The 27,971-nt window shown below is 32.3% G+C and overlaps 2 protein-coding genes across 5 annotated transcripts in view; one reads left to right on the top strand and one right to left on the bottom strand.

Annotated features, from left to right (window-relative positions):
* Positions 1-559: 559 nt before the first annotated feature.
* LOC128233881 (uncharacterized) lies at positions 560-4,879 on the bottom strand. The gene is made up of 5 exons (XM_052947748.1): positions 4,777-4,879; positions 2,571-2,748; positions 2,147-2,211; positions 1,815-1,909; positions 560-808 (listed from the first exon to the last, which is right to left on the bottom strand). Exons 2-5 carry the CDS (start codon positions 2,628-2,630, stop codon positions 675-677), a joined length of 354 nt encoding a protein of 117 aa, XP_052803708.1. The 5' UTR covers positions 2,631-2,748; positions 4,777-4,879; the 3' UTR covers positions 560-674.
* Positions 4,880-6,783: 1,904 nt separating this feature from the next.
* LOC128234763 (transient receptor potential cation channel subfamily M member-like 2) overlaps positions 6,784-27,971 on the top strand; it is a 50,873-nt gene continuing 29,685 nt past the window's right edge. For 3 of the 4 annotated variants that reach the window (XR_008261029.1, XM_052949262.1, XM_052949261.1), the window contains exons 1-6: positions 6,784-7,136; positions 21,920-21,999; positions 23,434-23,557; positions 24,180-24,360; positions 24,752-24,906; positions 25,466-25,562. Coding sequence is in view for 3 of the 4 variants with exons in the window: in XM_052949262.1 (XP_052805222.1) it covers positions 7,011-7,136; positions 21,920-21,999; positions 23,434-23,557; positions 24,180-24,360; positions 24,752-24,906; positions 25,466-25,562 (763 nt within the window). In the remaining variant the exon portion in view is untranslated. The remainder of the gene's footprint in view (positions 7,137-21,919; positions 22,000-23,433; positions 23,558-24,179; positions 24,361-24,751; positions 24,907-25,465; positions 25,563-27,971) is intronic. The other variant, XM_052949263.1, reaches the window with a different exon arrangement.

Here is a 27,971-nt window from a genome sequence, read left to right as displayed (position 1 = left end):
TATTGTACAAATGTATGTCTCTTCCATCAAAACGAAGTGTCATTTCGATCTAGTTATGGTGGACAAGTTACCATATAAATTGATTCGTGTAATTTGCATATGGACTAGTATGCCCAAGTTCACAAACTTATATTCAACAATCAGTTAAAATTGAATGGTTACACAATAGGCAAGACAAAAATCAAAATAAAAAGGAAGTTTTTATCTTTGTTCACAAAAATGTTGTAAACAAAGACAACAAATTCCATTTAAACTTGATTAAAACCAGCAAATAAGCAGACATTTAAAATTGTTTGTGAAATATAGCCTAAACAGGGTACAATTCAAGAAAAGGAGATGTCATGCAAAACCAGCACTGTCACCCACTACAATTCAAAGTACATTATTTAACAACTGCAGTACCCTGTGCTTAGCTCAAAGATGTTATTTGATTGACCCTCTAAACAATATAAGCTTAAAATATATACATAGGACAGAGGTGCCCCCATTTCCACTTTGTCAAATCATCATATTTTGCAAAACTAAGGACCATAGCAGCAAAAATATTATGTGCCATTTGATGAAAATACACAGTGGCAGTAGTTCATACCCTTAATAATAAAGCCATGAAGTCTCACAGACATACATACAAATGTAAATCTATATCACCCCTTTTAGTGGTGGGGGCATACAAATTAGGGAGTAGTTTTCTTGCGTCCGCCTCCACCCCGACGATCTGGGGCATACTTCAAACAAGTCTGGACTGCCAACATCACCTCATGCTCATGCTCCGTCATGCCCTCTTTCACCTTTGTTTTCATAGCACTGGCTGAAAAATTAATTATAGGCGAGGGTTATAATTCATTATTTAAACAGCTTTTATGGATATTTAAGCATGTTTGCTATGCAATCAGATAGGAACTAGTTCAGCCGACACATTTTAAATGAAGCATATGAACTTTGTCTCATCAGTTAGCATGGGTATCACTCAATATACTAGTCTACGTACTAAAGTGTAAACATTAAAGGCCCATATCAGTACAGAACAGAGATGCAGCGGTTGTTCTGGGTCCATAATTGAATGTTCAAAACAATACACAGCCAAAATCTAAAGTTAATATTCAAGTTATTTGTTTTCACAAGTTTGCAGTTACAGTCAGTGAGACAAACAGTTTGGATTACAGATCAGACACGGAGTTACTTGTTATCTCACCTGCCTGAACCAAACTGTTTGCAAATGTCATCACAGCTAAATTTGCTCTTTGCATTCTAAATATTATTACAGCTGTTATTCTACAGTAATTAACTCTTTTGAAGAATGGTTTACATCAGCCTCTCTTTTAAATCTTTCGATGTAGGAAATGTCTGTATCTATATATCAACAGGTATATCTATATAAATTGACCATCTATCAACTCATTTTATTGACCCTTCTCGTACTTATACCATTTAAATACATCATTTACCAATAATTTGGATCCAGATGAGATGCTGATTTACTCAGTGACTCAATTGAATCAAATCTGTTTGACACATATTTTTTTCTAAACTAATTTCTGACATTTTAATTTGAATTGAGAAATTTTAATTTAACTATAGAATATATTATTAATCTTGTTTTGATAGTACTGCATCATACTGCATCGCTGGTTGTAGTTTCTCTTGGTAATGTTTTGTTCATTTAATAAAATGATGCTGTGAACTTATTTTCTATTCATATAAGTATTGCAACTTCTATTACTACCACCACACTATCACAAAATCTTACATATTTATGTTTATAATTTGAAATACTGTTTAACAGTATTTTATCAAATGAATAAAATCATATTTACCAATCACAATTCCACAAATAGCAGAGGATTTGAAGGAAAGTTTATTGTTGTTGCCCTTCATGTTAAACAGGGAGATCAGCTCATTGGACATCAATCTGAAAACACATAATCCAACTAAGTTAAACAAAAGCCCATAATGAAATAAGCGCAGCTTGCATTCATTACCACGGTACAACAAACAAGACTGAAAATAGCAAGTTCATTTAATATTGTTCGAATCTTTTTATATACACAATTGTTTTGCTAACATATTATTTACTTTAATTTGAACAGTATTTAGCTTAGTTCATTAAATAGCATTACTAAATTAGAATTTCTGCTCGATAACTTACTTTTCCAGGATGTTCTTCACGTTGTCCCTCACGTTAACACCTCCGATGGCCGAGAGAGCCTGCACCTGGAACAACATTTAAAAATATCAACATTTGCTAAATCAATGTAGATATTGATTAATAAAATATTCATGATCAATCAGTTGCATTTAAGGGCAACATATAAAAATTATTACTCTCATCCAATAAATTAATTGCCATTTGCTGGTGTATAAAATACACTAATACAAGACACATTTTTATTTTCTGAATTCTCATTAAGGGCAAAACAAAACAGACGGGGGTTATATCAGGGCTCCTGGTAAAAGGAGTGAATCTCTGTAATATATTATCAGTTTAACTAATTTATAAAGCAATGTTTTGTCTCAATTGTATGTCATTTATCTAAAAAGCAGCAGTTAAGTGTATCTTAATTTGTATTCACCATTTTGTGTCTTTCATCTGGTATTTTAATCCTCTCCACCAGTCCCATGTAATCCTCCATTGTAGCGGCCTGGGAGCGATCCTCATCGGCACCATCTCATCGACCTTTCTTTCTCGTTTGAGGGACAGGATGTCGTTCCTCATGTCCGCCAAAAGGAACAGAACACGTCTCTGAAATCCTACCAAAAAATGTTTGTTTTTTAAAACAAAAAAACAAAAACTTTTTCCCAATCAAGTCCTCAATCAAAGAACCTAAGATTAATTAATAATAATAAATGTGTTATATAAGATATATTTTACTTTTGTTTGTTCATGTTGGGTTTTACGTCACTTCGACAGTATTGCAGTCATTGCGCGATGTCCGGCTAAACCAAGTGGAGGAAGACCTCAGAAACCCGTCTGAGTTGCACAGACAGACAACTGGGTAGAACCACTGACCTATCGCAAGCCAGCCGGAAGGCTTCCTCACATAAAAAAATATCACCCCTTGCGAGGCTCGAACCCACAGCGGTGAGGGACCAAGGGATTTCAAGTCGGAGACTCCATCCTCTCGGCCACATTTACTTGCTACAATCCTAATATCTCCTAAACAATACAATTCATAGATGGAAATTACTATTCACAGTGATCATGCAAATAAGGTTTCTTATTCGCACAGATGCCACGATATGAAAATTCTGACCACGAGATGGCACAATTCAGACCCCATATTTAAAAAATCATTTTTTTTATTTGAATACACATAATTTATTTGCATCTCTATTATTGCAACCTATTTTTTCTAAAACAATGAGTAAATGCGTTAATTTTCACCACTTTAGTGAGTTTTCATAAGTTGGCGTAAATTTGAACAGAAAACTTGTGCAAAATAATGTAAATAACTGACCGGCGCCCTTTCAGAATAATTTCACACCTGCCTCGGATTATGTAATTTTGAGTAGGCTATAAAACACACGCATAACTACGTAAATTATCCAATAATTATAAAACAGCGTTTTTTGCGTGATCGCAATCAAGCACTTGAGAGAATAGATTGCACTTGAGAGAATAGATTATCATTATGTTATTTACACATAGTCAACTTATTGACAGCTTAGCTTTAAACTTATCGATGATATGTAAATAATGCAAATGTGACCAGTGATTTTATACTTTATGTTTGCTTTGACAAATGTTATACAATATTATATAGCTTGAAAGACACTAGTCATATGCCGTGTGTTCTACATCCTCCAATTCACAAATTTAAAGAAATGTAACACGTGATCAAACGCCGCACTGTCAACAATGCAATTGACCATGATGTATACAAGCATTGCATTTATATATACTGATATTTGCTTGATGCAAGTGTCATTTATAAATATAGCTTAGCAGAAAATGTATCTTCAAAATACCACCTTTTTAGTTAAAACTTTATTACGGTGCATGTTATTTATAAATCTTCATTCAAAATGTCATGTTTGCATGCAAATCTTTACATTCAATATATAAAGATAAAAAGACAGTTGGTAAGAATTGTCTCATCTCTTGGTCCGAATTGTCCCGACACCGTGTTACATGAGGTTGAACAACTGACAACCCATTTTGTTAATAAATATCAAGTTGACATATATCGTGCCGACTGTTTATATTGTTTATGCAATTCGTCCAAGATATTTTGACCAGTAATCACAACAATATTATAGTGTTGGGGGCTAAAAATAATCTTTTTAGATAATTTCTAGCAAAATGTATATGGTTTTCCATAATCTAGGCACTGACCCGTAATCTGTTGTTTAAACAACACAAATACACATATTTCGATCACTCATCTGTATTGACACTATCGTTAGATGTTCTGCATTTAGCCGTTAATGTAGTTAGTTGTTGTTAATGGGGTGGGTGGGGAACAATGTTAATACAGTAACAGTTATTGCAAGTTCCAGATAAGCTTTGATAACTGGGATATTATGAGATCGATTGTGAATATGTTACCAAACACTACATTTTGACGAGTCATCATATTTATTATTAATATACAATACCAAAGAATGATCACAAAATAAAGGGTTTGATGAGAAATCAGATTGTCTGAAACAGAATTACGTAGCTTATCCGGAGCTTTGAATTTTAATAATGCAAGACATTTTCATGCATTCAGGTACCGTAATTATATTCTTGTTTTGCAATATTCATAAAACGAAGTCAATATATCACGAGCATACCTTTTCGAGTTGGTTTATTCTGCTTTTAACCACTAAACGCTGTGTTGTTTTCGAATCCTTTGTCCGTTTGCCTTCTGTCGGTTGAAATGGCCGCCAATTTCACTTGCAAAGCTAGGTACACACGAAGTTTCGAAATTTAAGATTTTGTTTCCCCAAAAATATCAATACAATTACAAAGCCGATGATTAATGCAGAAAGTTCAACGGGTATAAATCTTGCGATTTAGTACTGCTAAAACGTATAAAACTAAACTAAACCGAATCCGCAAATGCGTCTACTTAAGATAGCTCCAATGAATAACGGCGCCACCTAGTGGGCATTTTCTTATGCGCGGAAGGGGCGTAACTTTTCTTAAATATGATATGTGCTAAAAATATACCAAAAAAACATCGCAGTCTGGTTTTCAACGAGTGTGTACGACAAAGTATGATTATATAAGAGGAATGTAGACTTATACATTTCCGACCTGAATCCGACGTCGGTACAACGTCGTAATCCGACGGTGTATCGACGTCGGGATTATGTCGTCGGATAGACGTTGGATTTAGGTCGCCGACGTCGCGACCAAAATCCAACGTTAATCCAACGTCGTACCGACGTCGCGTGTTTGCTGGGAAGTTTCTTGTGAGAAAAACAAAATCAGTTAAATGAAACCACTATAGATTCAAAAAAGTGACCAAATTAGGTGTAGGAGTACAAACAATAAGGAGAAAATGTAAACAAAACAAAGTAGATCAAAGTAGATCATGTATATCAAGCATGTTTAGCAAGTTATAATTATATATATATACACTTCTTTTCAATGAAGTATATATGTAATAAATAATTGTACCTGTTAACAATATCTAAATATGATCATTAATATATGAAATACGTAAGAAGCTTGTTATAAAAAGTCTGAATCTGTGAGTCAGAACCGATTTAATTGTTATTGTTATAAATGACAAAATCGAAAGAAGGATAACCAATAGTTCAGACGGCAAAGTAATTCTTTAATTCATAAAACATCGATTTAACTTTGGGGTGTTTTACTTGATTTATGCTTGAATTTTTTACTTTAAGTAGTGATAAGATAATGTGAACATTTTAATTTAGTTCATGCCTTTCCAAATATGTGGTTTTGTTTGAATGATTATTATTTTGATGACTTTGAATTTTGCTGGATTGATTAAAGGACCAAACAGTACAACAGTTTCTGGGGTATGCAGATCTGTCTTGAATAAATTGACGGATGTTATAAATAATATAGGGACGATATGATTCCAAAAGGATTGAAATTATCAAAAGTCCATATTTCATTCATTTATACAACACTGCATATGACGTTTCAAAAAATGGAGTGTAAGTTTTGTTCATCTTTACAAAACATAATTATTTGGGGTTAACAATAAAAATATAAGTTGATTGTCATTTAGAGAAGCCCGTAAACATTTCCATATTTAGTTCACACGTATTTGTTTTCACGTAAAATGTTGTTTATCATTAGCTTAAAGTTCTGCATATTCTATTTTAGTACATGATTTAAGGAAATGCGAAGTGGATAAATTTACCATCATATAACCGTTCGTTTGGTTATCAAAAACATGCAAGTATCTTTGTGGTCGACTCTATGACATCCACTTGCGCGTGTTCGCTAGTTTTCTACATATTTCTGCACCACGTTTATAATTAACACGGCTCCCGTCCCAGATGCCATTTAAATATTATCCGATTGGTTTACACCGCTTAGTAACTAAATAATTTCCAAGTATGGGATTGTTTTATTATGATTCAGCATTCATAGAATTTGAAATTTTTATTCCGCCAAATTTCATAGAAACCTAATTTCTAAATTTTAATTTTCTGTGAATTAACGAAATTTGGTATTTTGGTTGCATTTGTTTTCTTTTCGTCCAATTTAATAACATGCCATTCGATAATATACTTGCGCATGTTTGCTAGTTTTCTAAATATTTCTGATTCGCTTATATACTAAGTAAAGCTTAAAATGTTATATCAATACGGGTAACTAGAGTAGAAGTGTTAAGCTTCACTGCATGTGCAGTATATATCTATGTAACAAAAGGATACCTGTAATATTTGATCTTACGCCTGTGTCATAGTAACTCATTCAGAAATTCAGTGTAGGTTTCCAGCAGATAAGTTAAATGAAGTTTATTTTGATGGTATAAGGTCTGAGAAAGATGTTTAAGAAAATATAAAGCATCTTTGAGAGACAGGATGGATTATTCAAGATGATGAGCATTGAAATTGAAACCATCCCTTCTAACGATGATAGTGAAAGCCATAGGGAGGTAAGACGTGAAGATGAGGATTTGCCAACTGAAAAACTCGTTTCTGAAGAAAGGCGGGAATATGAGGTAACATATTGTGTATTGTCAGATTGCAACCATATTGCATTGTAACATTGTATTTTCAATCGTTTTGCATGGTTACTTGTGGTTTCAGAATTGTTTCATTTCCTTGGGTACTGTGTGGTTTTGTTATGTTTTAACGTGGATTGTAATTGATTGCACTTATCAAAGTAGTGCATCGTAAAATCTAGTTTTCAGATGTAGTGCTTATCCAGATGGTATAACTGTTTTTAGAAGTATTTGAACTATGTATTTTGTTCGAGAACCACCAGGGGAACATTTCTTACTGACTTCAACTCAGAAATGAAACTGAGTAATTAATATCTGCTCATAGTTGTCCTTACCATTTGTATGACGACGAAGAACTCTGTCTTCAGTGTTATATTACTGTTCAACCAATAGAGATACTCACTTATATCATGCTAATCCTTGACAAACAAACACGAAGACTTGGACTCATATATTATTTTGTTCAATAATAAGTAAGTAAGTATTGAGGGCAGTCTTAAACCAATTGAGCGATATATCAATGCACATTACAAGTGTTGCCTTTAAACCGTTCAATTGACAAATAAAGGGAATTTATTTCCTCAATCAATAATAGAATATGGCTGTTTAGTGCAATAGATAACTTTGACCATTTCTGACGAACAATCTCCGCAAGCTTGGCTCACATCCGTGTCATGTGATTTGAGCTTAAATAAACTAGTATATACAATGATAGTAGTATTACTATTATTACTAGTATAATACATATATAAGGAAAATATTGATTCTAGGGCTATTCAAGCCGAGAGAAAATCATAACATGTTCAATCAAAATGAAAAACAAGCTGATTATGCAAAATGAGCTCACGCTGCTGAAAACATAAGCTTAAACTATGTAAGTTACAGCAATAATGTGACGGACTTTGATTTTGATAATCCTGACGATTCCGATTCAAAGGTATGTCGGGAATAGTCGAGGGTAACGTCTTGTGAATTTTCAGAGTGCAACCATATTGCATGGTAACACTGTATTTTCAACCATTTGCGGGATTATTTTATTTTCATTGGTACTGTTTGGTATTATAATGTTTTAAAGTGGATTGGTATTGTATAATATTAAATGCAATCATCAAAGTACTGAATGATAAAATGATGTTTTCATTTGTAGTACATGTCCGTATGGTACAACGGTTTATTAGAAGTATTGTAAAAGAGGTCTTTTGTTCAAGTCCCAATAAAGGAACATTTTGTGTACTCTCCATATGTCCGAGTAATGGTTTTTACTCAGAAATATAACTGAGTAATTGATATCTGCTCAAAGCTGTCTTCTGCATTGACATGAAGCCGAAGAACCTTTGTTAAAATATTCATAACTGTTCACTCAATGGGACTATTCACCAGTAACTATAATCATTGACAAACAAACATGGAAACTTGGATTCCATATATTATTTAATTACATATTAAGTAGGTAATAACTGAGGGCCGGTGTTAAACCATTTGAACGACACATTGATGAACAATACAAGTGTTGTGATTAAACCTTTCAGTTGACAAATAAAGGGATTTTATTTGTCATTCAATAATGGAACACTACTGTTAAGTGCAATATATAACTTATACCTTTTTTGACGAACAGTCTCAGCAAGCTCGGCTCAAATCCGTGCCATGTGAGTTGAGCTTAAATAAACTAATATATACAATAATTGTTGTATAGCTAGTAATGGCAAGTTATATACATTGTAACCTAGTGCCTTTAATGAATTGCAGAAGATAAAATTAATTCAGGGGAAGTTCAAGCGGAGAGAAGATCACAACAAGTTCAAGTAAGGCTGGTTATCGTGTGTGGAGTCTATCTATACTTTATTGCATTGATGAAAACCTTTCAGTAATTATTTGTCACCCATTCTGTAAATGGAACGACCCGACCGTAACCGGAAACAGATTATCAAATGTAGTCATTTTCTAACATATTGAATTATATTTTTCGGGACCTCCTGACATAATACAAACAATAACAAGAGCAACAAATTTCAAATTAATCGTATATTAATATGCGATGATTCGCGATCCGAATTAGTCCGAATATGTTGAGTTCATTTGCAACACTTTGACAATTGCCGATATTCTTCTATTTGTGTTAAATGTGTTGGTTTTTCTTGTATATCTCTTGATGATTGTGTGTTAAGCGTTCCAAATGTATTACTGTTGCATAAAAAGTATCATATTTAGTATATTGCTGTTTTGGTCGTCGGTCTCTGTGCTTCATTTCCCGTTCTCATGTCAGAAAGAGTGTGAACATGTTTATGCATTCAAATCAAAAATGATTTATACATATATTAATTAAAGATAACGACTCTTGCAAGCGTAAACAAAATCGGATTATAAATATCTTTCTCTTTTGTTGTCAAATTCAGATAAAACATTGATGTGCGAAGTCACCTAGCTTGAATGTGTTATATGATGACAGAAGTAAAAAAGTTGTACCAGTATAGAAAACAAATCTAGGTAGTTCACATGTAAGTGATAATGTGAAAAATCAATAAACGCCGAAAATCGAATTACAACAGTACAATGTCAATTACGGAATTTGCATATGATCAACGTTAACTGGCTGGATGAGTTTGTTTAAATACGTTCAATTGATGCAAATAACACACTTACAATGCTCGTACAATATTGATAATTATTCCAATAATTACAATAATTCAACGAAATGCCATGAATTTTTATGGCGTGTGATAAAAATGTGTGTCTCTCGAGAAGTCAAGAATTTCACCAACTTCCACCCCTAATGTGAACTCAATTTTGTATATGGCATTTGATAACCTTTATTTTGGATATGGCAGTTGGTGTAAAAATGAAGTCAATTTCTTTGGTGACCTTTGGTGAAGATTTCAAGATTTCTGTATGTTTAATTTTATGATCATGATCAACACGGCATTAAAATACAACCCAGTTACAGACTATGCTGCTGCTTCAAAAAGACATCCCACTTATTTCAGGATGATATCAAATAAATGTCTGATTTATACTCTGAATGACCTCTCCAATGTAACAATTTGGCAACATGTGATCAAAATGTTCGAATCTTCTGATAGCTCCTAGCACTTGCAAAACTTTATAAAGTGAGAAATTAGAGACGTTTCACACGTTAGATACTTTTACTTGGTTTTTCCAAAGGTAACTGTCGTGTTTTCATATTTCAGCAGTTTGTATTTTATTTAACACTTTTAGGCTCTTCGTTTTTATGCTTTGCTTTTGGTTGAGCTTTATACAATTGTGCTGAAGAAGTTTTCAGTATTGGCATGTATTCTGCTTAAGAATGTAGTTAAAATGTTTCATTCGTGTACAATTCAGTTGAAAATATCACACTTCTTCTTGATGTTACTTTTGATTAAAACTATAATCTTCATCATATATTTCATCATTTAATCCCATACTGACCTAGCAAAGTAACCGCATTATCTAAAAATAACATTCAATGAAAGCCGTTTCAAAGAAGTATAGTAATCGTATAGTTTTTAGTACATGTTAAAGTTGCTTTCATCCACTTATTTCCGCGATTCTAATCTACTTTTCAGTGAATCTAGGCTTGTAACCCTCTAAATTATGGATAGGACCAATACCTCTTTTATCGCATTTATACCATAATTTTTCGGTTAATGGAAGTGACCACATGTCGCAAGCTGAGCCCCGAAATTGCGTCCTCGGAAAAAGTTGTATTTCTGTTTACATTTAAATTGATATTATTAGACACATGGTCTGGGGTTGTATTTATTTTAATCACGTTTGGACATGTGTACGTTTGTTGGGGATACCATAGAATCAGTTTTGAAGGAAATAAAGGTTAGTGAAGGGGGGGGGGGGGGTCGTGAAACAAATTAAGATCATGAATTTCTCTCCCTTTTGTTTTAAATTTACATAAACATTAATATGCGAAGTCACCGAGCTTGGATGTGTAATATGATGACAAGAGTTAAAAATATGAACGAGTATTGAAAACTAATCTAGGTAGCACACCTGTTATTGAAACTGTGCATAATCAAGAAACGTCGGAAAATGAGTCGCAAAAGCGCAATGTCAATAACGGGATTGGTAAACAAACATCGTTAACTGGCTTGATGATTTGGTTACCGACGATTATTTGACACCCTTTTCGGCAGACTGTTTTGGCGGGGAAAATCATAATCGACACGGCATGAGTTACAACTCAGTTGCAGTTCATTCTGCTGCTTCAAAAACAACCCACTGATTTCAAAATGGAATCCAATTAATTTCTGATTTAAACTCTGAATGATCTCCCTTCAAGAACAATTTGGCAACATAGGAATTTTTTTTCGAACCTTCTGAAAGCTCCTAGCATTTGCAAAACTTTGTAAAGTGAGAAATTCGAGACGTTTCGCACGTTCCATACATTAACTCGATTGTTCAAACGGTAACTGTCGTTGTATAATGTTTGTCCATGAGAATAGCTTACTATACGATTTTGATGAAGAAGGTCTCACTATTCCAATAACATAGTAATTAAATTGTTTCATTCAAAGTGTACAATTGAGTTAAATATATCATATTTCTTTATTTTGACTTTGCTGAAACCTGTTTATTACATGTTGCACTACACATCAAATTTTAACGGCATTTGGTTACTATTTTGCCTAAGTGCCCTTAGACATTTGTCGTTCCAATGTACCAATTTTACACCAACTACCACCCTTTGTCTACCTCCCTCCATGTCGTGGCAACATTAGGGAAGGGTCCGTCTAACGAACAAGCCAGCTATGCTCTCATCTGCATGTCAGTGATGAATACATACTTGCATGTTGAATATATTTGCTTGAATAATATAATAGTTGTAATGTCGCGTTGAACAACCATCTGGTTCTGTAAGACAATACACCTGCTATTTACATCATCTAAAGTAACTAGATAGTTTTCCTTGTCAGATTTTTAGAAAACAAAATCGTTTTCTTGTTCTTCTAGGAACGAAAAGAGTGCAATCATGCAACGTTTGTCATTGACACAGATGAATATCACGTTTTGGTATAATGAAAGAACGCTCTTGACCTAGCATCTCAAATAAACATTTAAACAGCGATATTATCAAATCCATTCATACTAGCTTTTAAAGGATAATCGACATTCTTTGTCCCCTGTAATCTTCATGACATCTTTCATGATGAAACTTTATCAACTCTTAAATATGATGTTCATCATCAACTATTATATACAACATTCTCTCTAAATGGTTATCTGATTTTTGCGTGACAATTGATAAAATTTATTCAATTGTCAACATTTAAAATTAATTGTTACCCTTTGTCTTTCTGTCATCATCATGACATATAAATAAACGTACACATACAAATAAATCACACAAGATGCCCCAATGGTTTGGGTAACAAGCTATAACAATATATGTTTAAGCCCTTCCCATGCGTCTTTGTAACGTCAGTGACGTATGTATTTAAGAATAACTAGAAAAAAATAATATGAATTGCAAATACATGTACATGTATTTTTGGCTTTCAAAAGATTTAGTTGCCATCATTAGAAAACTGACATACATTGTCCTAACATATACCAGACCATTTGTGTTGTATTTTAAATCGAAAGTTAAAACAGACGCTTAAAACATGTTTAAGCCATCTTGATTTAAGCAAAAGCATATTGTTTCCATTCCAAAAAAAAGCGTTTATCACATCTAAAACGTTTGAAACAAAATGTCAAGTTCTAATTGAGTTTGTTTGAACGTGGTTTTTGTCCAAACTACAGAAAGACAAGCTTTCCCACTAACTTAATACAGTATTTTAGTTGCACCATACCGGCGTTTAAAAGAAGTGATCCCTTTTATTAAGCTCTGGACGTCGAAGTTGTTTCGGTCCAGCGCTTTGCGCGGAGCTTCTATCCTATTTCAAACAACTAATTGAAATATGAAACTACAAGACATGTAGACAAACACAAAGGTGAATATGATGCAGTTTAAAGTAAAGCTAATCCGTATAAGACAACAGGTTTAGCATAATTGTATATCGCCGCCCAATACCATGAAATGTTGAAATTAAATTGGTCAAATATCGTAGGCCGGTTAACAGAAGAAGTTTCACATGTTAGATATTGTAATGCAAAAATACCACGAGATGCCATATCCACGCCCTTAGACATGATTTAAGAAAGAGATTGCACTTTAACGCTTTGCAAAGGTATACAATAACAACAATAATGTGTAACCATGTTTTCGAACAACAAAATAAAACAGTTAATGTCGAGTTCTACTCCAATCATAAATCAGAATGTTAAAAGTCTTATTAATCTTATTTTCAGTTTATGAGATCGTTAAATTTTGCGCGTTATTTTAGAGTTCGCATTTACTTTTATATAACATGGATCAAAACATTTGTTGTCAAATTAATATTTTTCCAAACAATTTATTTAATATGAATATCATTTAAAAAGATAAAAAAGTACAAACGCTCATATTTTTCAGAGCTTTGTTTTCAAAATTGAGCAAAAGGATTATTGTTACCTTAACAACAGACTGCTTCATTAAATGTGTTTTGCTATCTAGTTTAGAAGCCCTTTTCAGATTAAAAGCCTGATTATGAAATGATATTCTGTAAAATCAAATTATCTTCTTCATCTGAAAATGTTTAAACTATTTACAATAGTTTGATATTGTTTCAGTTTATCTGATATAACATTTCTTGTCCTTGTGGTCGATGATTGTCTTAGTATAGAGTGCTTAGTAGGATGTGAGAAAATCTACATAAGGATCATTCCTAAACAAATCTTTGCTCCTAAAGTGAAATGGCCCATGGGTGCAAATATACACACAAATGTACGAGCTATACTGAATGGAAGTGCAGTTGCTATTAACGTTTTGTATATTGAAATGTGTTCGTACTTCATTCTACTTGTATACAAGCCTCAAATGAGACTAAATAGTAAGAAAGAGTCGCCTTTAAAATGATGGGCTTAAAATGTACAAGACATACTGCATGGAGTGCGGTAGCTGTTAACGTATTGCATATTGAAATGTGTTCGTACTTCATTCTATTATTTAACTACTAAATCATTATCATCTACAAGACAGTTTTTCCGACATTTTCTCATTTGCATACTTATCAAATGATATGCACTTGTAGGAGATTGTATTGGATTTAAATATTCTATTTTATCATTTAATCCCATACTGACCTAGCAAAGTAACCGCATTATCTAAAACTAGCATTCCATGAAAGCCGTTACAAAGAGGCATAGTAATCCTTCAGTTGTTAGTACATATAAACGTCTCCGTGAAGTCTGATATGAGCTTCAAAAGTAATTGAAGACGTTCATAATCGTTCTATAAGGTTATAGAATCACACAATGACTTAGCACAGTAACCGAATTTACTAAAAATAGCATTCCATGAAAGGCGTTAGAAAGGAGAATATATATTTATATAGTTTTTCGAACATATTTCATTTTCCGGTGAAGTCTTACATGACTTTAAAATATACGAAATTATAGAAAAAACTATACACATTTAATGTATCATTAAAAACATTGTAATACGAATTAAGTTATATAATTAAATAATCTGCATCTTTTAATACAGATTTTATCTTTTTGTAAGAAATTTTACATTTTCATCTATTTTCACTAGTAATTTAGATTCAACACACACATTGATATTAATGAATGCTAAATATCCCTGTTGAATTACTAACCTCCTTAAAGGAAACAAGTTAAAATAAGTGTTTTCTTTTTTTAAACACATTTTCATTATAAAATTGAAACAATATTTTACATATCTGCTTGTAGCTTTTCTTTGACGTCTTGAAATAACAGAAGCGATCATAAGTACTGAGGTTTCATAAGGTATATTACATGGCTCTCGTTAAATTGTGATAAACCAAACTGTAATTTAATCTTTGTTATTATGCTTAGTCCAAAACTTAGTTATTTAAGGAGTGTATCTTCATGATATTTAACTTGCAACTTTTGTCTTTATAAACTTGAGAATGCCAGAATTTGGTAGTTTGCGAGTGCAATAAGAACGATTCTTCAAAAATTGAACACATCAAAAACCAAACGAAAATGCAGACTATCAGTAAAGTGTAATGATAGCTTAAAATAAAGAACATGTCACGATATTGTTATGACATCTGCTAAAAAACAGGGGTTGTGTCAGATAACACAAAGCTTGTTTCAATCTAATGCGAGGCAAGGTGTGTGTGTCCCTTTTTGTAGCCTGATGAGCTGTGCCAGGTGCGTGATATCGTATCACATACGTATAATTTAATAAACACACAACGAAGTCTAACCAAACAAATTTTATAGTATTCCATTTCCATGAAAGCAGTAACATATGACCTAGTTTTTGTAACAGATATATTTCATTCATGAGTTTATAAATAATAATAGCGATTATATTTGGTTTCTAAACGATAAAGTCGGCAGGCCGGGCGCAGCCAGTACGCTTAGGTAAAGCTCACTTTGTCAAACTAATCGAAAAATGCGAATGAGTAACTACAAAAGAGTATTTTATATTACATTGATAATGGAAATTGTACCGTATGATTTCCTCATTCTTATTCCACATTTCTTGTCTTGATGTTTTTTTTTGTTATTGTTGTTTATTGAATACCGGGATTTTGATTTCATTATCACTTTATTATATAACAACTTAAAGACAATTGTAGTTTTTCCAACTAAAAATCCGAAAGTTAAAATGAAATTTAATCAGTATATTATATACCGCTGCTCTTGTTTTTTATTTAATATTTTACTTATTCATTAATTCTACCATTTGTAACTCCCGTTACTGACTAAACTTACATTTATATAAATTGAGTTAAAATTACAGTATTCCTAAATAACATTTGAAATTAATGTTAAGATTTACCTTTATATAATCAAAACTTGCAGTCCGGGTTTCATGATTGAACATATAACGGAAGAAACAAACAGAGTAACAGGTCATTATCAGCCTGATCGTTTGATTTAGTTATTCCAGAATACTGAACTTTGTTTGATTTTACGTATCAAAATGTGTTCCGTATAATTAACAAAATCTGTACGATTCGGATATGTATGCTTCTTACTTTCTTAAATGCATGCGCAAAAATACAAACTGTATTTTATGTGTTTAAAATGGGGGTTGTTTTAAGAGCTTATATATCGCTTTATGTTCATTTCATAATGCGAATTGAGTCCCACTCGAACTGTTGCGGCTTTATATTTAACATGACGCATGGTGCATTTTGTTTGTTTTGTTAAAGTGCAAATTAAAAATTTCTTTAATAGTTTAAAAAAACTTCCTATTTAAATGAAAATGCTACAAATATGAATCAAGTGTATAAAACACATTCAGTAAGCAACAGGGTTTAAATGTTTGAATGTTTACAGTTGTCCGCTGTTGTTTACTATGTATTACACAGAAATTCAAAGAATGAGGTATGTAATATTTAATCATCAAATTTCATTACTTTTCTTTTTGGCAATAACATCGGTAGTAGTGTCAGCAGTGTCTGAAATATCACCTAGGCGGGGTCGAACACCCGCGGATGACAAATCAGCGGTTAGAATTCGCCGCATAGAAGTGTATTCAGAGTCACACGGATCTAGAGTAAACGAGCATTAAACAAGAGAGGCATACACTACAGACAACAAACATCACAAAAAAAGCAACATATCGCCATTGGTGAATGTCTTTTTTTACTACCTCGGCACTGATACTGAAAAAGTAAACAAGTTTTTTACTATCAAAGCAATTATTATTTTCATGAAAATTACTCATTACAGATTTTGAAGGCAATCTAATTTTATTTTCCACAAAAGATGGCCACACATTCAGAAAAAAGAACATTGTTCAGATTTAAAATGCTACATGCTGTATTGACTACCTCACGGAAAATGTCAAGGCCAATTCAAGGTCAAAGTAGAAATTGAGATTTACGTTTTTTTTTGTTTTTTTTTAAGTACTTATTATAGAGCAGCACATGGGTTTGGTTAACATGAACATTGCAGCTGCCAAAATTATTAGTTTGAATTGCACTGAAAAGACATTGGTATTAAATGGGCTTCATGGTTGCCGAAATATAGTCAATTAACTAGCTTAATTAGAGTTTCATATTGTGGTTGTGTTCTGTGTATGAGTTGTTTGCCACGATGTGATTTTTATTTTGTACTGAGTTTGCCTAATTAAAGCAGCACATAGCGTTGAGTGGGTCACAGGAGAGGACGATTTGGCACAGATAGAGCATAATTAAAGATATGCATTGGGCGTCTTTGCTCTGATTGGGATTTATGTTGCCAAATTGTGGTATATTTTGGCAATGAGAAGGTATTTGTTTGGTTAGAAGTGGTCACAATTTAAATGTTGAAGATGTGGAATGACATGTATATACCCCCTTAGGTTTATATGTATCTGAATATTTGAGAATATGCTTCCCTGTATTCACTTTAGGAATTGTCAAACCCAGAAAACGTTTGTGTAGAAGCCTTCTTTGGTTAAGCATGTCGGCAGTATTGCTGCTTTGATGATTGTTTTGCACATAATGGACTTAATTATGTAGTAGCTGTATTTTTATTTATTTGGAACATGGTTGGATCAAGAAGAGTCCTCATGTGATGCAGGACACAAGTTAATTACACATAAATTTGGTTTATTGTTATATTTGCATTTTGACAGTCAAATGATTTGAAATGCTGTTTGTATATCAATATGAAGCTCATTTTGAAACAGTCATCATTTTTCATCAAGATGTAAGTCACGTTAATTTGCATCTGTGGTATTTTTGGACGAGTTACTAGTAACTGAGAACGTTAATTTAAATAAAATGCAAATAGTTTGTGTTAAATAGGACATGGTCATAATTTAAAGGCTATACTACCGATGATAAAACAAGTCTTTTTCACTTTACGATATAATGTTGCATTATTTTAAGGTAAATGATATGAAAATCTGGGTCACGGACGTTATAGTATATGTTTGGTTGAAACTTAATCTTTGAGGGGGATCTAAATCCGTAATACTAAAGATCAAACAGTTTTTTACACTACAATGTTCTTAAATAAGCCTACAGTATATTTCTAGATTTATACATTGTTTAATGAAACATTTGGTGTACGGCAATTTTTGCTTGATCTTGGTATCCAAATACATTGCATACGAGTGAAACGATTCTTTGAAACAACATGTACACTATTTTATCATCTAAAATAATACATTAAAGGTTTGTACCATGTTCAATAAGGGAATACTCAAATGCATGAACTATTTTGTTTTGAATGTACTTCCGTAGAAATAGTCTTTGCTTATTTTTCAATCTTTCTATAGCGTAATTCACCATAAAAGTATCGTAAATGATGCATTAACTATGAATTTGTTTTAAATATTGTCAGCGTCATCTTTTGAAGTAATTGTGAGTATGCTCATCATCTTCTAAAAAGTCAAATTGCATCTCGGTATGTTCTAATGCCGTCGCAAAAGTACGTGTAATATAATCCTTTAAATTTACTTGTGTAGCGATTTTAGAATGTTGGTCTTTAGATTGGCATAATTGTTTAAGAAATTATATTCAATACCGCCGACTTACAAGTAGCTTTTTGGTACTGTCAATGCCTTTCTACATGTATAATGATAATTTCAAATGAGCATTTAATTTTTGCCATCGCGAGTTAATTACAGAAACTCTGGACCAAAATAAACAACTAACTCTTTGAGCCGGCTTCATCAGACTTAGGGTGTCGTCTGTCTATGGAACTGGATAAAACACAAATTCTAACTAATGGTTTAGGTAAAAGACCACCAAACGTCTTTTCCTGAGTTGTTGTTTCCTTTAATACAGCTAGATATTTTTTGTCAAATACGCAATACCTTGAATTGGTATGCATGAATGGACAGATTTGACCAGTACCAATAAACTATGGACTCTGCAATTATTTAAGCGTATAAATGGTTTTTATTACAGGAGAATAAGTATGGCCACTTCAAAGCCTCAAATGAAATTTTGGAATGTTTTTGTCAAATAGTTTGCATATTTTCACTTTTGTTTTAAATTCGGTCTTAATTTCGTTTGCCTTTAAAATGGTTTTATTCAATTACGCATGAATTAAATGTATATAATGAGATATTAGCAATTCCATATTTAATTCACGCGATTTTGTTTTCATACAGCTTATTTGTTTAGTTTAAAAAAATGTTGTTTGCATAAGTTTGAAGTTCAACATATTATGTTTTTACACACGTTTTTAGGAAATGCGAAGTTGACATATCAACCATCGTATAACTGTTCATCGTTTTATTAAAGTATTTTGCAAATATCTTTATGGTCTATTCTATGACATCCACTTGCTCTTGTTCGCTTGTTTTCTTAATATGTCTGCATCACGTAACTATATAATTTATACGGCTCCGGTCACAGATGCCCTTTAAATATGAAACGATTGGTTTACACCGCCTAGTAACTAAATAATTTCCAAATATAGGAGGGTTACATTATGTTTCAGTATGCATGGAATTTGTAATCTTTATCCCGTCGTATTTCATAGAAACTTTATTTATTACATTTTGTTTTTCTATGAAGTAACGAAATTAAGTATGTTTTGTGCAATTATATTCTTTCCGGTCAATTTAATAACTGGCCATTCGAAAATACACTTGCGCTTGTTCGCTAGATTAAATATGTATGCATCGCTTATATAATAAATTAAGGCTACAATCTTGTTTCAATTGGGGTTTAAAGTTCAAAAGTGCATGTGCAATATATAAAGCTATATTTCACAAAAGGATTCTTATATTATTTTTTTTACTTCTGTGTCTTAGTAACTCGTTCAGAAATTCAATTTAAATAATCTGCAGATAAGTCCAATGAAGTTTATTTTGATGGTATAAGGTCTCAGAAAGATGTTTAAGACAATATAAAGCTTCTTTGAGAGACAGGATGGATCATTTAATGTGACGAGCATTGAAATTGAAACATTACGCTTTATCGATGATAGTGAAAGCGATAGTGAGGTGAGATGTGAAGTTGAGGATTCACCAACTTAAGAACTCATTTCTGGAAAACAATACGGTCACATACTGTGTATTTTTTATTGCTACCATATTGCATTGCAACATTGTATTTTAACCGTTTTGAATGGCTACTTGTGTTTTCAAAATCGTTTCATTTCATTGGGTCCTGTGTGGTTTTGTTATGATTTAAAGTAAATTGTAATCAAATAAATTTATTGTACTTATCAAAGTAGTGCATCGTAAAATCTAGTTTTCAGGTGTCGTGCTTATCCGGATGGTATAACTGTTTATCAGAATAATTTAGAATATGTATTTTGTTCGAGTACCACCAGGGGAACATTCTTTTCTTACTGATTTCAACTCAATGTAACTGAGTAAATCTAATCTGCTCATAGTTCTCCTTTCCATTGGTATGACGACGAAGAACCCTGTCTCCAGTATTTTATAACTGTTTAACCATTAGAGATATTCACTTATAGCATGCTAATCCAGGACAAACAAACACGAAGAATTGGATTCCATATGTTATTTTGTTAAATAATAAGTAGGTAAGGACTGAGGGCAGTCGTTATGCCAATTGAGCGACATATCAATAAATATTTTAAGTGTTGCCATTAAACCGTTCAATTGACAAATAAAGGAATTATATATCGTCAATCAATAATAGAACATGGCTGTTTATTGCAATAGATAACATTGACCATCTTCGGCGAACAATCTCCGCAAGTTTTGCTCACATCCGTGCCATGTGAGTTCAATTAGTATATACATTGATAGATGTACCACTAGTAATTATTAGTATAATGCATTGTAACCCTGTGCAATGTTTGAACTGCAGAACATGGAATTGATACAAGGGCCATCCTAGCGGAGAGAAAATCATAACATGTCAAATCAAAATGAAATACATGCTAATACTGCAAAAAGAGCTCATGCTCATTTAGATGATTCTGACGAATCCGATTCCGATTCAGAAGAACGTTGGGAATATTGGACGGTAATATCTTTTGAATTGTTAGAATGCAACAAGATTGCATGGTAACACTCAATTTTCAATAGTTGCACGTTAACTTGTGTTTTCATGAATATTTTATTTTCATTGATACTGTTTGGTAGTATAATGTTTTAAAGTGGGTTTTATTGCATTACTCAATTTTATTATTATAGTACTGCATTATAAGATGTTATTTCATTTGTATTACATATCCGTATGGTATAACTGTTTATTAGATGTATTTAAAAAGAGGTCTTGTGGTCAAGTCCCAACAAAGGAACATTCTTTTGTACTCTCAATATGAAGTCCGAGTACTGTTTTTGCAAGAAATATAACTGAGCAAATGCTATTTGCTCATTGCTGTTTTCTCCATTGACATGCAGACAAAGAACCATTTTTTAAATATTCATAACTGTTCAAACAATGGAGGTTTTCACATGTAACATGATACTCCTGCTCAAATCAACACGGGACTTGGAGTCGATATATTAATTCGTTCAATAATAAGTAGGTAATTACTGAGGTCAGTTGTTATACTATTTGAGCGACAAATCAATGAACATTACAATTGATGTGATTAAACCGTTCAATTGACCAATAAAGGGATTTTATTTCGTCAATCAAAACTAGAACATGACTGTTTATTGCAATAGATAACTTTGACCATCTCTGATGAAATATCTCCGCAAGTTTGGCCCATACCCGAGCCATGTGAGTTGAGCTTAGATAAACTAGTATATACAATACTAGTAGCATATTGTAATAACTAGTATAATACAGTGTAATCTTGTGTATTTTCAGTTTTCGGAGGACATCAAATGGAACAACAGTTCCGAGGACCACAATGCGAAGTGCGTATCTTTTAATAAGCTGTTCTGTCTGTAAGTGGCCATTTCTCAAATACCGTTCAAGATACTCAAATGAAACATGATACAATACGTGTTGCCAGAAGAAACAATACACGTAAATGAATGGCCCCAACTCTGGTAGTAATACTTGTATGATTATGGTCCTTGTTTGACTAAACACAACTTAATTTAAAATATAAAATACATGCAAATGCATATGTTTCTATCAAAACACAATTGGGCTACGGCCACAATAATTCAATATTATGTTGTATGTATGGTTTGCAAAAACAAAAATGGAGCATGCAAAAATGATTCCCTTATAATCAATATTAACAAGATTTTAATCCACCATTTAAACACTATCTGGAACTTAACCTCTATTTAATATTGGGATAATGTTTAAGCAAAGGTTTAAATGAGCACATACATAGATACAATAAATTTCTTAAGATATTTATAACATTTTCAATACAATGGTTTATTTTTAATCATAAACAACAATAAGCATACTTTTTGGAAAGGATTGAAACAACGTTACCACCTGAATCACTGCATCTGTATTTAGACACTTAGACCATTGTTTTTATATCTAAAAATGACATAGTAGCATGTCTTAATAGGAATCATTAACAAATTTTGAGCCGATATATATTTAAACGTTTTGGTTTAATGTCGGTTTGAAAATCACTGTAAAGAAAATAGCATACAAGAAGCAAAGTAAACAGTATGTTCAAATTATTATGGTCAAGGGTTGTTTCATCCATCCCATATCACGTTTTAAATTAAAACAGACAACACAATAGGCTTACGTTACCAATATTCCTTTTGATACTGATTGCAATTTTTGGACAGCTATTTGTCCAAGACATTTGTTTTTGTCAGTGTTTGATCAAACATTACTTTACAACATCATTTCATACCTAATTTTAAACATATGCGTGTGGGAGTAAGGCTGTTCTACATCAACGGCGTCATCTGGTCAAATTCAAGTTGTGACATTCATAATCATGATTGTAACTTAAAATAAGTTTTTAAGTAAAAATACTCCAATAATAGTACACATCTTGAATTAGCGTCTATTTCTATTATTTATATATTTATCATATTGACAAACAGTTGACACTCAAGTGAAAGGCATTTTTTTCTTAAAATGTTGTCTTTTTGGTCTTTTTTTAAAAAAAAGGGGCGGTAAATCCACGGAACGAAACACCAACTTGGTGAAGCCTAAAATTTTATGACAAATCTCCCGAATGAATACAGTGCGCCTTTTATAACCTGAAATACGGGAATACTTTGTTTGCTCGATAATTTGGTCCAATAGTTTGTAATGAAAGTGTATAAGATCAACCCTGCTTTAGCCTTATTCGACTGGTATTTTTAAACTCCAAATTATTTTGTACAAACTGGTCTTTGACAAAGCCTCAAGGATGCTACATTTTTGCATATGTCAGATAACTGTTTCAGGAACACAAAGAAGCGTTGCTGCTGCGGCTTATCTATCTTAAGCAAAAACAGCGAAAAGGCTCAGGAGGTTAACGTTGAGGAAGGGGTAATAAAGTTTGGCCTCTATGGTCAAACGGTGAAGAAGGTAACTGTATTTAATTAAAATGGTTTATACAACTTGTCTAGGGTTTTTGAAAGTACACTTTAATCTTAGTTATACCTGTGTAAAGTATTCAAATGAAATTGTATATACATAGTTTAATGACTCTATTCACATATATAGTATTTGGTATTTTTTCAGTTATTTTTACAGTAAAAAGGAGCGAAAATATGTACCAAAATTTCAGTGAATTTCTTGATAAATCAGTGTCAAAACCTGTTCAGACTTAGATATTGGTTCGGCTTTATTATTTTGAGATTTTTTGTTTTATCAATCGGATTTTTTTCAAAAACTTTAACTGTTGCTACCATTCCATTTGAACACCCACGGAAAAGTAAAGAAACGGCCTAGTACATTTTATTTATATATATAACACTATACATTATATATATATATATATATATATTTATTTAATTTTCCATTAAATGTGTCCTTAATGATCGATATGCTTTATAATAAATTTACCAGTGAGGCCAGAATTCGAACTCAAATGTTTTGGGTATCAAAGAACATAAGTGTGTTAATCGACTGGAACCTTATGCGCGACAAATAATCTTATAAGTTTTGAATTATTCCCTGCCAATAATTTTGTTTTATTGCATTGAAGTATGTAAGAATAGTTGGGGACACAAATATGTCGGGCATGATTGAACTACTGATGAACGTCTTTGAGCTCGATATGCCCACGCTCCTTATATCCGTGACAGGGAGCGCTAAAAATGTCCATATGAGCAAACGCTTCCAGGACACACTCCGACACGGGCTCATAAAGACTTTACTTATAACAGGTTACAATTCTTTTGATTGTCCTAAACTGTCATTATAATTCTACACAACATATTGGAATTTCTGTTCCATATTTTTGATTATTTCAGTTGTTATTGTCTAAGATAGAGATATGTTTATGAAGGCAATTAAAGCAAATTTTCATGCTTAAACTTTAGAAATTAGCAGTTTAATTCTAAATTTAGTCAACTTTGTGTCAAACCCGCTTGGTGAGGTTTAGCTGTTTTTAAGGCCCGTACCCTGCAACATCGGAACACATTTATTGATAAGCAAAATATAAAGTAAAAATATTCTTGTTGAAAAACCTATGCAATTTATAAACTTAAATAACAAAAACAACGTTTTATTTAAGCCAGAATAAAAGCTTTTTCAAATTTCAATTGTAATTTCTAGGTGCCTGGATCGTATCAGGCGGCACAAACACAGGAGTAATGAAGCATGTCGGTGACGCTGTAAAGGCTTGTATGATTACGGGGAAAGAAGTCGTCTCCATTGGAATAGCGCCGCCTGAATGTTTGGTGAATAAAAAGGATCGCATCGATGAAGAGGTTATAATGTTGTTCTACCTGTTTTTATTTTGTCTTAAAATTTCGCTTTCATGACTCGTTTTTATTTTTTGTGTATATGCTACAAAACTAGCATTTTCTATAATATGCTGTTATTAGCTGATTTCATTTTCGTTGTGCGAGTATACATGTGCTATTTATGAAATCTTCAATATCTCGTTCGAGATTAAATCTTAATTACTACATTGACCTTTAAGGTTTACGGTAAGTATTTCCATCTGATTTTATTTATATTTCATTGTTGCTCTGATATACACATATGTTTAATCATCTTTTAAAATTAAGAAATGTTTTATTAAGATACAACTGGGTTGATTGTGATGCTTATAAGTCAAAATTTCACGATTTAACGATTTGTATGAACGAAGTTTCCAATGAATGCCAAGAGGTTGCGATTCGCAGTAAAGCAATCAGATTTATCAAATGTTAAGACATTTCTTGCGCAAATGCATTTCATTATTTGCTTGTTAATTTTGTGTGTATTATTGTATTTACTACTAAACATTATTTCACTTCTTTTTCTATATATTGACTACGGCAGCCGAAAAAAGATATTCTAGACCCGAATCACTCCCATTTTGTCATCGTAGACACTGCAGAACTGGTGGAGAAAAATGCCATATTCAATTCTAGGACGGGTAAACAAAATGTATTTTTTATTAGTTTCATTTCCATCTTTTTTTGGAAAACCACTCTAACTAAACTTAGAAATAATACTGAGCTTTGCATCAATTTTTGAATTTCAATGCCAAGTTTCTTTAAAGCAAAGCTGAACTGATATTTTACACTTAAATATTACATAGCGATATGATAATTTTCAAGTTTTATATAAGATATTATTGAGTATTAATTATTTTCATAAGCTGGTAGATTTGTTAAAAACTACCCCCTGATCCGAATTTTTCGAAAAAATCGACTGACTTGCTTCCCTTGGCGTTGCTATATGTGCGTGGTTGCGTTCCTGGTTACTGCCTCTCGGTTTTGATAAAGAATGCAATCGACATATCAACTTCCGCGATAATTCAGTAAATAACATGTACTTTCCGAGGTTTCTAGTCCACTTACATGGTTGATCACCAAAATAACGAGTAAAACATATGGATTCTGATTAATCTTTCGAAGTATTCCAATGACGATTGTAATTTGAAAGTTAACAAAGTCAAACATACAGAGACCTGAATGTATGATGCAGATCCAATAGCTGGCTTACTTAGTTGTCTCTGGCCTCAGCTGGGTAAAAAAAGTATTGATACTGAAAGTGAAAAATATTACATTTTATGGGCTGTTTATCACTTCATGGGACACAGTACAACTATTAATCATGATTTGTCGACGATATTTCAATATTTCAATATTTCAACAATCTATAAAACTAAAAATCCACTAAGGTAATATAATTGACAAGAGATGAAACTTTCCCAAACACACTTCGTCATGAAAACGGTAAACGTCCAGTTTAGACATGAATTTTATAGCTAATATACCAATCCTAAACATATCACTGCGTTCTGCGCAAAGGATAATCACTTTTACATCGGAATGACATCAATCTCTGTTATTCCAAATTGTAGCAGGAATTCAATTAAATTTATACACACTATCGCCAAAATATCGCCATACATAGGTCTCTTTGACTAATTCTACTGCTGTTATGAGCGCCTGAAATGATCCCGGCCGTATCATCGTATCATCAGGATCATTATAGGCGATCATAACAGCAGTAGAATTAGTACTGATTTGCAAGATATTGCTTGTAATTAATTTCCATTACTCCAATATATTTCCAATTTGATTTAGAGTTTAACCTTATATTTTAAGTCCTATAATATTTCAGTTAAAGGATGAAAACAGCAGTATAATAAAACAAAACAGCAAATGCTGAATACAGAATATTTCACCAATACAATCATAAATGAAACAGAAGGTCATTACATCTACGTGAAAATGAAGTTCCCCCTAACACAAACTTTACATACAGCATACAGTTTTATTGCCCTTAAACTTTTATTTTAGTTCTTCCGAATAGCATAGAAAACATTCATTAAATTGGTCATGAAACATTATTATTATTATATTTTTTAAAAGAGTCAACTTATATTTATATAAGCAAAAGTGAAACAGTATCTTAATGCCATGTTTGTATTAGTATTTTTAAAATTATACACACGTTTTTAAATTCTCTATTTAATATATGCATTTTTATTCATTACAACATAAAATGCATAAAAAACAAGCATTTTATTTTTAAAATTTTCAAAAAAGATTTTTCTTTTGTTTTCAATGATCAAGACAATGAAGAAATTGAAAATTTTAATAATAATTACATTGTGATTGCAACAGACATTAAAGTGTATACTTTTCAATAAAAAAAATATATGTCAAAATTTGGGACTGACAGAATACAGACATTGTCCATTTCACTCTTTGTACGCATTTTGTTTATAGCAGCTGATTGTTTCTGTTCAGAAAAAACTTGAGATTTTTCAGTCAGCTGTACAACAAAAAATTGGAATGATATGGCGTTTGTCTTAAAGCTGCACTCTCACAAATTGAACATGTAAAGAACTGTTCTTTTTTTTCTTGGAACAAGCCAATTTATGCAAAAATGCATAGAAGCTAGTAATATAAGATTGCTGACCAAAAAAAGATCGCAGATTTTCTTATTTAAGTTCAAAAATTGAAATTTCATGCATTTAAAATTCCACCCCAGATCAATTTTTATTTCAATAAATCAGAAAAAGTGTAATAAAATATGCCCAAAAAACACCATAATGACTACAAATTGTTAAACAAACCCCATTGTCAACGCTTTTAATCAAACACATTTTATTTCTGAGCGAGGACCCAAATTTGTTTTCCCCAAAATTATGCCTCCCAGCGTCAAATACTGAATAAAGTCTCTATTAAAAATTTCACTTTAATTTGAAGGATCTAAAGCTTTTTAGCTAGGATGAACAGCCTTTTGATGACTGTAAATAATAAAAATTCTAGTAAAGTCACTGAATCTCATTTTCAACCAAAATTATGAAATGAACTGTCCACAAACT

The sequence above is a fragment of the Mya arenaria genome, chromosome 5 (assembly GCF_026914265.1).
Source record: "Mya arenaria isolate MELC-2E11 chromosome 5, ASM2691426v1".
Taxonomy (NCBI): domain Eukaryota; kingdom Metazoa; phylum Mollusca; class Bivalvia; order Myida; family Myidae; genus Mya; species Mya arenaria.
The sequence above is the reverse complement of the archived record's forward strand: the minus strand, read 5'-3'. Positions and strand labels throughout refer to the sequence as shown.